General features: G+C 32.0%; 1 protein-coding gene across 2 annotated transcripts; it reads right to left on the bottom strand.

Moving 5' to 3' along the window:
* Nucleotides 1–7315: 7315 nt before the first annotated feature.
* LOC106467036 (putative transferase CAF17 homolog, mitochondrial) lies at nt 7316–10704 on the bottom strand. Of its 2 annotated transcripts, none has more exons than XM_022395140.1 (2): nt 10532–10704; nt 7316–8523 (listed from the first exon to the last, which is right to left on the bottom strand). In XM_022395140.1, the coding sequence occupies exon 2, from the start codon at nt 8499–8501 to the stop codon at nt 7389–7391; it is 1113 nt and encodes a 370-aa protein (XP_022250848.1). In that variant the 5' UTR covers nt 8502–8523; nt 10532–10704; the 3' UTR covers nt 7316–7388. The 2 variants fall into 2 exon arrangements, with proteins under 2 accessions (XP_022250848.1, XP_013782799.1); XM_013927345.2 differs by lacking the exon at nt 10532–10704 and adding an exon at nt 10351–10525.
* Between the last annotated feature and the right edge of the window lie 1109 nt (nt 10705–11813).

Here is an 11813-nt window from a genome sequence, read left to right as displayed (position 1 = left end):
TATATATATATATATATATATATATATATATTCCATTATTAATCACTTTCACTGCTGGTGTAAGGTTTGTTTTTACGATAAGCCTAAGCTGCTCGTTCAGTCTTAAGAGTTAATATTGAAAAACAGTTCAATAATTTTAAAGTCAATTGTTGAATTTATTGTCACTATGATGGTAATTATTTGTGAATTGTCATTTAATTGAAAAATATAGTAAATTTAAAAGCTGGCAAAAATTTATAATTCAGACTAAAGATGTAGGAAACTTTTTATTTTTATTATGACCTCTTAAATCATAACCTACGAACTCCTACACTGTAGCCTTTTATGTTATGGGTTATTATTTGAATGCTTGGTACTTAGATGCCCTGTTGATTGTGTTTTGAAATCTATTTATTAACTTTTTTCATCATCATTTCTGTTACTTTGTAGTATTTTTTAAAAATATTAGCTTCTTTTGAACCATTATTATACAATTATTTTATTAGTAGACAAGACGTAAAGCATTGCTGTTGACACTTAATACCGATTTTGCCCTTGTTACGGAACGAATCAGAAAGTGTGTACTGTGTATAATGGTAACATTTGCTCTGTAATTCATGTTTAATATATATAATATGCTTTAAGTGTAGTTTCGTCCTGAGAAAACCCAATGTTTGGTGACATACAGGCAAGCAAGAAGAATTGTTGAAGTGGACCTTGAATCTACATGTAGCATTATTAGTGCACATTAAAAAAAAATCTGTTACGATGATGATCTCACAACTGCAATGTAATTGTCACGTGTTATGTCATCATTATTTGATATTTTTCTGGCTGCTAAGGTATCGTGTAAATGACATTATAGTCTATCCTTAACATATTATCTGTGTGTATATTTCATTACAAGTTCTTAGTTGGGAAAAAAAAAACAGAAAAATGTTCATAAAAAAAAAACCTGTGCTTTTGATATTTTTTACGATTCAATTGAAATGTGTATTTAGTAACATAGTTGGCTTTATTGTATTGTAGACATCATTTGACGGTAAGTACTCTCACTGCAAGGTGCTTTATGTAAAGTGAGTGGAGTTTGTGTTTTATAAAAGTGATCTCAATATTGTGCTAAACATGATTCTTATAAAATAGTTACTGGTACTTTTCTTTCCTGCTTTATGTTTCTAGTCAGTTTTAATTTCATTTCATCAAGATTTAGAGATGATTTTGGTGTAAGAATACTTCTTTGTACTCCAAAGTCTACAGAAGTGGTAGTTTGTGAAATATTCATTCAACAGAAGATAAGCTTTGTGAAAATCCAAAAGGCAGGCATTGAATAAAACTGTCAAAAACATTTAAAAACAAAAAGAAGTATTTAAAAAACTGAGTAGATGTATGAAAAAGTTAAGTTTCTAATATTTTAGAGAGAGTTAAATGGGTGAGTATAATACATATATGAATAAGGTTTCATCGTGCATTTTGCTAGTAGTAATGTTTCTATAAAACAACATTTTTGTTATACTTGTATTCTGCATCAAACTGTAGCTTCTTATGGGCAAGTTAATTGTATAATATTTGCTATTAGATATACACATGTGAAAATAGTTGTTGAAGAGCTCTTCAATCATCACATATGAATACAGGTGTTCCAAGAATGTGTATCAGTTAATTTTTACACACACAGTTCAACAGAAAAAAACTGTTTGAAGTAATGAGCATTTTTTCATTTCATTCCCAAAATTATGTCAACTCCATTCCTGGATATTCTACATATCTCCGAGTGAGACTGGTTTTTAGGGAATCCCGCTCATCATTTATTTAGTAGTTACCTAGAAAAAGAGGAAACCTGTCATAAGAATGCCTTGGTTTGGTGTTTGAGACATCCTCTGCTCAGCACAAATAACATATAGTATCCTCGTTATGGATAGTTGCCAATCATCCAAGTCTAATTATTTATTAATGAACAGCACACCAGCCTCTCATCAAGACGTAGAATCAAATCCTGGCCACTACTACCACAGAAACAGGACTTCCCTGAAGACTGCAGCTGAAACATAGGATGAAAACTAATTAGTATCTAGTAATTAAAAGGGGGGTAACTAATTTATAATTAGACTGAGGTACTCGTATAGTCTACTGATCGTAATGATTGATATCCAGTCACCACATCCTTACCCTAAGAACCTACAGTATATTTTTTCACCATATCCAGAGTTACTGATGAGGGTAGAAGTCTTAAAAGAATTTGATCACATATGGCAACAAAAAATACGCTGGGCTTTTTTTTTTTCTTCTTCTGAGATTTGTAGGTTTGTTGGGAAAACAACAATTTAACGTGTGTGATAAGATCTGCCCCCTTTCCAACTGTTAAGTCAGTTTTGAAGATTGGATATAGCAAGATGGAATTTAAAGCTTCAAGATGAGGATACGTATGTTGGCCTGTACAAGTCAGAGAACTATAAGTTAGTATATGTATTAGAATATAAACAACATTGCATCTTAAAATTAGGTTAATAAACAAGGATTTCTGGAAGATGAAGTGGAAACAGATATGTGAAATGTTGATGTGGCTGTGGATTACTGGCTGAATACATTTTGTCTGTAAACTTTTAAAGTCCTTGATTGAAGCTTGAACATATCTTTTATTATTGGTATTAAGGCCCCACCTGGGTTTCTTAGCATTCATCAAAATTTTGCAGATGTATAGTGTTGTGTATATATTTTGTTATTTATTGGGTACTCAGAGTTACCCTGGATTAGAGTCTGCTTTGAACATGTGGATGCTTCTAATTATGTTCAAATGAATTTAAAATTGGGGTTACTTTGAATGGATGAATGCTCTTTAGAACATGTATGTTTATGTCTGCAATCAGAAAACAGTGTTTTATAACCATCTTTTGCATCATTATAATGCTTGTTGAAAATACATAAACTATACTGTATACTAGTAAAACTACTACAGAAATTGGGCATTTAGTGTCAGGAATAGATTCTGAATACCCCCCTCAGTAACTGGAATCTCTTCACGTATAGCCGCAATTAAGTTTCTAAAAATGCAACTCCTCCTCCTCCTCTCTGGTCTTCCTTCGTAACACTCAAGACATTAATTATTTGCTTTAACCCTTCACTTCCCGTATCAGGTATGTTGAGCCAAAGAAATTTGAAAGCAACTGTTCTAGAAGATGACATGAAGATTATTTGATAGTGATTGGCATTTGAATCTTTAGGGTTTTTCATCCCAGATTTTACCACATAATAGTATCCAGTTAATGGTATTGTCTCAGCTTTGTTCACACATTTTCTTCTTCATGCTTTATCTCCTCTTCATAATTATTCTTTGCATCCCTTGTGTAGGATAACCTTCTGTTTGATGTGAAACCATATGGTAGATACATAGATAAATACTCTAGATTTAACAAGTTTCTATGTGTATGGTTATTGGATTGAAATTGTTGAAGAATTTGAAACAATCGTTAAGTGACACCTGCTGTTTCGAATGTTACTCCAGGATTAATTAATCATTAAATGAAACAAAATTACCACCAGTCTAAAGAAGATATAAATTAACTGTTCTTCAAAACTATAAGCAAGTAAAGCATTTTCCAAAAATGTGTTTGAAATTGGTGTGGCATTCAAAGTAACCCTGGTTTATGATAAAAGTATATTACACAAGTATATAGCACAATTTTTGGTACTTAAAAAAATGTTAAGATAGTTTTACAGAATTGGTTTTGGTTCAAGTTTGACAAACATAAGTTTTAAATCTTGATTGTGTATATTGTAAAATACAGGTGTGTTTGCAGTGGTACTTCCACTTATATATATCTTTGTGTTTTTCCCTGTACCTTTTCACATTGTAGTGTTTTTTATTTTGTATAATTCTTGTCATTTAGTGCTGCCCTAACAATAATTTGTACATTGATAATATTCATACTCTTTATCTTTTGGGTTTTTATGGAATCTTGCTGTAAACTCTAATAAAATTCTGAGCAGCTACTTATTTAGACCTTTTTTAATTTTATAGTTTTTTTTGTACAGAATATCCAGCTAAAAACATTTGAAAGTATTATAAAACTATTTTTTTTATATGACATTTTACCTTATATTGAAGACAGTCATATATGGAGAGCTTTCTTTGACCTTTAGGTATCCAGGAGTGGTACTTTAACCAGAAAAAAAAAAAAGACAAAACTTTGTAGCGTGATACCTATTGTCATCTTTGTTTTGAGAAATGTTAATTTGTTATCTGATTTAGGTTTATCGGTGTTGTTTTTTTGTGTAGTTTAAGTAATTTGTTTTTCCAATGCGTGAGTTTATCCGGTGAATTATCTTTGCTACGTGTATACAGGAAAAAATGTTCCTGTTTTTAATTTCTTACAGTATTTGTTGTGACTTAAAATAGATATTTTATTAAACACCTTGGTGAATTGTAAATGGTACCTGGGAAAAAAGTATATGTCTTAACATTAGTGGTAACTTCTAAATCTGTGTTGTTTTCTATTTTTGGACACTTGATATCTTTTTATGGTATTAAAGTATCATGTGAAATCAGATCTGTCTTTTTATTTGGAATACAGAGTATTAATATACAAACAGAACATGATGCACACACACACTTTTTACTTTTAAATGTTTTAGTTGCATGAATATTTATTGGGAAGATGTTTATCACATGTTCTTATATTAGCTACAAGTAGTGTAAAGCAAAATCCTAATTTCTCTCACCTGAGAAAAATATCATCTCAAAAATTGATCTTTATATTTTAGATGTGACAAACAATTACATTGCGATAATCAGATTTCTAAAAACTCATCCATGTAATGACAATGTGAGTTGAACTTCATATGACAACAGCATTGCATTATATCCACTAAATTGGTGATATTGTTCTGGAAGATGATGTGTAGTTAACTAGCATGTCTTGCCTTACAAAAGTTTTCTTAAAATGTGTATTTTTTTTCTCTTCAACTCACCCTCAAAACCAAGGATAGGGAGACATTGAGATTATCGTGGGAATTCATAGTTGAGGTAGTTTCCTTCCTTAATGGGTCAACTGACTGACATACTCAAGTCAATAGAGTAAGAATGAACCTGTGAATTTGTAGCCAGGTACGCTAACCATTAACCCACACCCAACCTAGTTATGTAATGTTTAATGGTGAATGAGGGTTTTTTTTTTTTTCATTGAGGCTGTCCCGTCCACTTAAAAAAAATCCAGTCCTGTTCCTTTAAATATTATCTACTATGTTAGAAAAGTAAAACTGGCTAAACTGAAGACGACTCGTTCCCTGCTAAAATTTATATTTGTGTCCTCTTTTTCTGTATTCAACTTGAAAAGAGATAATGCACCAATACCATCAATTCCTTTAATAATTTTGAACACCTTAATACTTAATTTATTTTTTTTTGCAGTAGAGAATTATCTAAAACAAAGATGTTAAGATTGCTTTCTACTCAAGCAAACATTATGTACATTACACTGGCTTGGGTGATATTCCTTTAAGGTTTGGCCTTTGTGATGAATAAGTAAAAGGTAAACAACACAGAGGTAATTTGTGTTTGTTTACAATGATGTAGCACAGTGATCCCTCCCATCATAATACTGTTACTACAAGTATTTAGCACAATTGTATAAAAATGTTTATATAGATGTTTGCTAACAGTGCATTGATAGATTTCCTTTGAAATTTTATATGAAAAACAATATTGAAATATGAAAGGGATTTAAAATTGCATAATATATTTAGTACAAATCAAGTCAAAATGACAACAAATAGGCAGGCTAATTTTTTACTGTTTTACAAGTTTTATTGTTCATGTCTTTTTGAATAGCTTATCAAATTGTTTTTAAATATGCTGCTGATAAAATTACTGGGAAGGGTTTATAATGTAAAGCTTTTATCCAAAAATAACAGAACACTTTGTGACTGGACCATTACGGAGCAAATCAGTTACATGTTGAAAAGTGTAGAGTATGGGGACTTAGGAAAGGCTTACCTCTTCAGTGTGATTTTTGACAACTTCAAGCCTCATAATTGTGTTCTTTACTGTAGTGTAAACAGATAATATGATGCATTTAACTAACAAGTTATTTTAATTTTATAGAGCTGTTGTAACTGGAGTGATGACTCATTAACAATACTACTAATGGAGAAGTGTCTGAAGCATCAATAGTTTGGGTCAGTATCTTTTTTTTTAAAACACTAGTCTAATCGAGAACCTTCTCCTTGGGTATGTTGTCAAATACTTCAGTGAGAACATGCTTGAAGGCTGGAACGCTTCTGGATTGGACTGAAGGTTTTCAAAGTTGGATATCCATCAAATACCAGAAGTGTAAGAGGCAAATTATGTGACTGAGCAAAGTGGGGCAAGCCTTGGAGGCTCTTGGATTCTGGATTAAAATGTATGCATTATCATGCTTTTCCTGGGTTATTTTCTTAATTTTGATGCATTTTTCCTGGGACAGACTGAAAATGGGGGAGCAGGCCCTCTCTTCTTCCTTTGTAACTGAGTACCAGTTGACTTGGCCACGTTAATGTTCAGGTTGTTTTTTTCAATGGGTGACAGTATGTTCTGTGTATCATCAACCACAAACATAGTGCTCTTCATTGGAAACTGTCTTGACTGAAAAGCAGGAAGGAGCTCTCCAGACAACACCTGCATGTATCAGGTTACTGTGACTGTTCTATCACATAAAATGGCTGGTCTCAACTAACTTTCTGTTTTCTGTGCTGTGGAACTTGTATGGGTGGCTTTGAGCAGCACATTCAATTGAATGACTGTGGAGGGGGGGGGGGAGGATTTGAAGCTGTCTGGACAGTTGATTTTGAGTTTGGCCAGCCTCTAGATGTTCATAAGTAAAATCACATGTGAGCTCACTAAATTCCTTGTTCTTGACACAGTCATACGACTACTCCATTATATATAGAATGGGCATTTGAGCAGTGGTGGTAACCACACTCCATAGCACCTATTTAAATCTTATGTGACTGGACTTTTTTTGGTTCCCTCGCTTTGGCAAGGATATCAATCAGCTGGAATGAGTGCAGAGTCAGGTAACTGTAATAATAATAATTAAGGTATATAAAAAAGAAAGACTTAATAAAAACTTTTAAAGATTGTCTTTGGAGCATTGAATAACTAAAGGTATCAGAAGTTAAAAACTATAAGGTCTTGAATAAATTTTCTCTAGGTGGTTAATTTGAGTAACCAATATGAACACACACACACTCACATTAAGAAGAGTCTTACGTTAACTATAAATTCCTGGAAGTGACAAATAAGGACATGACTTATAGTTTGACAGTTAAGAATACTGTAACATGTAATGCAATAATATCAAGCTATAATGTATGTAGTAATTTATTGCACAAGTTTTTCTAAATACATTCATTTAATTATACTGCTAAAACCTTCTTTATTCCCGTTTTGAGAGTGTCTGTGGCCACCAATAAGGTTTATTTACACTCAACTTGATATCACTGCCCCTAACTCTCAATTCTTTTGAATTAAGACTCTCCTCTACCCTAAGTAGGGCAAGTCCGTATCGTTCTTCACTGTTTCTGAACTTGCCAACGTTTTTGCCTTGTTCATTTTCGACAATGCAATCAACAGGTGCCTTACTTAAGTCAGCATCTGCATCAATTTTAACCGGCATTAATCTTTTTCTCACCACTCCAGTATAATATGTTCTAGCTGTTAATTCCTGACCAACATAACAACCCTTATGAAAGCTTATTCCGTGCAGATATTCCAGATTACATTCAAGAGGAAAACAAGCTCCTGGAGGATGATCCTTCACTCCTTCTCCTACACCCAGTTTGTATCGAAGCTTTGTATATTCAGTGTTTTCGGACAGTCTGGCATCAGGAAATACTTCTGTAGCAGAACAACCTGCATTTAAGACTAAGCGATGACCTAGGTCAGCCAAGCGAGGATCTTTCACACCTATAACAAGATCATCTGTTGTATGCATGTTCGGAGCCGATGTAACAGGCTCTGAACCACCTAGTGGTAATCCATGTTCATCCAAAACTTTGCCATCTTTATTGGCAGATGATGCTGAATCTTCATCTGCATTAAACACTGTCCACACAGACCATTGGTTTTTAGAACTTATGCTAACTTTCTTTCTTAATCTGTACATTTTAAGGTGTTGTATTAAATTAAGATGAACAGAATCATCACAATCTAATAGAAACTCCGAGTTTTTAAGTTTATACAAGAACAAGTCATATAAAACACGACCCTGGACATTAAGAGACATTGTATAAATACAAGGCAGGTTTACACGATTTTGTGCATTTTCTTCAAGATGGTCGACATTGTTTGTCAGCAAACCTTGTAGCAACTGTGGAGTTTCTGTTCCAGACAAACATATAACACACCTGTTGGTAAGCTTTGCACCTGTAAGTTTTACTTTGGCAGTAGAATGAACGGTTGAAAGTTTTCTTACTTCCTCACAAACTTTTGTATTTCTTGTTATTACAGACAGTAATGGATTAGAAAATCTTGAAAGGATGCACAACATTTTCTTTATAATATCCTAAGATCTGTAAAATAAAACACAAAAAACTAAGAATTAGAAAATATAAAACTTTGATTTACAGCACTGTCTGAAGAGTTTCAGTGAATCGAGTGATATTAATTCTAATAGAGATAGAGCTATGAAATTAGTGGTATTTGCTAATAAGTTACATTTCATTAATTAATTAGTATAATGGTCCCCATGCCATGGTATACACAAGAAAGAAAAAAGTTGGTGGCAGATGCTACCAGCCAATTGCCTTCCCTCTGATCAGCAGTTTAAAATTAGCACTAGTGGCAGATAGCTTTGCCAGAACAAACACAGGGCAAGTAAGTTCAGTGGCAAAGGGGATTGAATCTGAGACCCTTAAATCAAAAGGCTGGACAAACTTTATGTAAAAAAAAACTTGTAAAGCTAAAATTGGCCAGAGTACAGATGGCCCTTATATGTAGCTTTATGCTTAACAATAAACAAACATAATTGCAATATTTCTATTACTTGGAATGTTGGAATAATCAAAAATACTGATTTTGGATAACAGAAAACTAATTTTGATTAGGGACAATCAGTTTAATCGTAACTTCGAATAATTGTTCTGGAAGAATCAAAGGTGTAATGATCAGAAACACAAATTTTGATTAATTGATTTAATCATAATAGTTGCTCATAGGTAATTGATTGTATCAATTGAATCATGCATTTTATTTTATGAATGAAAATTATAAAAGAATGTAGTGAAATTTTCTTTAGCTCAGATGTAAAATCCTTAATGTTAAAAATGAAATGCTAAATTAAGATTTAAGTACAGTTTAATCTTTGATGGTCAAATAGTTCAGGAAAAGATTTTATTTAGAATGTACAAGACAAAGAACTTTGCTTCAAAATTATTTAGCATTTTATCAGTAATTAACATAGATGTGCACACATAAATATAATTAACTGTAAGACTTCTAATTGAAGCAATCATATGTTACCAAAAAAAAACAACTACAAAATTTGTTTCAAGAAATAAGTATTTCATTAATCAAGTTGGAAAATTTAAAACGAAAAGTTTATACAAACCTATGATAGAAGTACAAAACATCACAAGTATCTGAGAGGAGGAAAATTCTTACCAAAAGTAGTATAGAAAAAGCTAAAAACATTAAATTATGAATCAAGAACTGGTGGTTGGCTTTTGTAGTTAAAAAATAATAATCAAAATAAGGTATGAACTAAAATCACACATTAAAAAGTTCTCTTGACAAAACGCTACACACAGAATAAAATATTGACTGTGTCACATTTCATAGTTTGTTCAATTCATTGAAAGTCACAGTTATTTGAGTTAACAATCTACCCAGTGACAAAAACTGACATAATCAATCTATTCCAACTACTGAAGGAAAAATATCTTTAAAATCGCAACCTCTAACAACAAACTAATCACTAAATCCAGTCACAAATAATTATTAATCTTTTTCTTAAACTCTTGTAAAGTTTCAGCCTGTTCTGCAATCTAAATAGCTATTTAAATATAAATGTTGGAGGTATCCCACACTTTACAAAATTTAAAATTCTCAAACAGCTAAAAATGAAATACAAAGAATATACCATTTTAAAACAACGTTTTGCCACTGTTATTATTAACGTGGCATCACTGTTAATAGTGGCGAAACGTTGTTTTTAAACGATATATTTTTTCTATCCCATTTTAACTGTTTTTGAACTAGCTATTTGTTTCACCCATTGTATTTTATCTGACACTTATAAATTATGTAATATTTACGTTTAACCTTACACTACAGTTATACTATTTCAACACTCAACGGATGCCTTGATAGAATACATGAAATTAAAAAAATAAATTTACTTTATATATGTTTCAACAGTGGGCGATGACGATCTTTAGCAGCAACGTTGGTGTTCACTAATGTAAACAAACACGCGTAATTAATATACCATGAACGATGTACTGCCAGAAGCCTACTAAGAAAAGTGTAAGACTTGCATTCGGTTAATTTCGATACGTAAGTTAAATTTTCTGAACCTACCGTAATATCCAACTACGGTCACCAGATGTAGCCTTTATTTATTGTATAAAATATATAACTGTTGATTGATTAAATAATAATTCATAGAAATCTAGCGAGAACAAATTATTTAACTTAAATTCAATTTTAACAATGTTCCAGAGGTAAATAATATATCAGATATGTAGCGTCCTCTAAAATATCTAACAAGGTTTTACAGTTTGTTCTGATCTTTTGCCTCTTCTGTGATGTTAAAAAATAAATAAATAGTTTTGTGTTATCAATCCTTCCCTTAGTTGTGACTTGTAAGTATTTAATTAAAAATATATAATAATCAAAATTCACTTAAGTAATTTGGTTCACACCATAACAGTAAAATGGTTCCAACCGGCCTCATGAGCCCTGGCGATGATCGAGAGGTCTCGTTGGCATATTATTACACATTCAAATTCGATGACGAGGAACCCACTTTGAGACCAATAATGGTTGGAGACGGCTTGAATGGGTAATGAAGAAAAACTTTAATATAAGTTTAACATAACAGCAAATGTACAACGTAGCGACAAAGTTTTGTCATCATGAGGTACAAATAGTTCACATTGACACAGATATATATATATACAGTATGGAACGTAAAACTGAAATTTCTAGAACGCTTCCACACGCCTATAAATATAACCAGTGCGCCGCGCCATAAAAGAGAGTATCTATTATTAGTTCGCTATAGTCAATGTGCTATAAACTTTGGAAACTATAACTGTGATTGTTATAACGTTTATCAATCGGAAAACTTCAGATATTTGACCAGGAGCATTTACAAAGTTCGAACATTACAACTCATTTAACTTCAGTGAATTCTCATCGATCATAAGTATTTTTACGAAAACATTACCTAACATCATCGGTGGAAACTCAATCTCTAATAGGCGTATGAACAGTGAAGATTACAGGGCTAGTTAGCTTCCTGTTACGTGAATTGTACCTATGTCAACTCGAAATTAACTCGCTCATCGTGAATTCTCGATAAGATATTGAGGAAGTTCCAGGCTAGAAAAAAGACTTCATATTGCTTGTCAATTTGTGAAACTTTTTTTTTTATAAATCATTGTTTATATTGTAAATTTGGTTGTTGTGTATATATTAAAACGTATTTGTATAAAAGAAAATTCTGTGTATCAATCTTGTTGGCAAATATCATAAACTGACTATATATCAGCTTTTACTTAACTGCTAAATCCAAAGTATAATTTAATAACTAAATTTAAATTATCAGTTAACTCAATTTCAGACCATCTGAAATTGT

Source organism: Limulus polyphemus, unplaced genomic scaffold (genome assembly GCF_000517525.1).
Source record: "Limulus polyphemus unplaced genomic scaffold, Limulus_polyphemus-2.1.2 Scaffold2466, whole genome shotgun sequence".
Taxonomy (NCBI): Eukaryota; Metazoa; Arthropoda; class Merostomata; order Xiphosura; family Limulidae; genus Limulus; species Limulus polyphemus.
The sequence above is the reverse complement of the archived record's forward strand: the minus strand, read 5'-3'. Positions and strand labels throughout refer to the sequence as shown.

Excerpts from the sequence above, each read along its gene's own strand:
- LOC106467036 (XM_022395140.1), bottom strand. The coding sequence starts at position 8,501 with ATGTTGTGCATCCTTTCAAGATTTTCTAATCCATTACTGTCTGTAATA.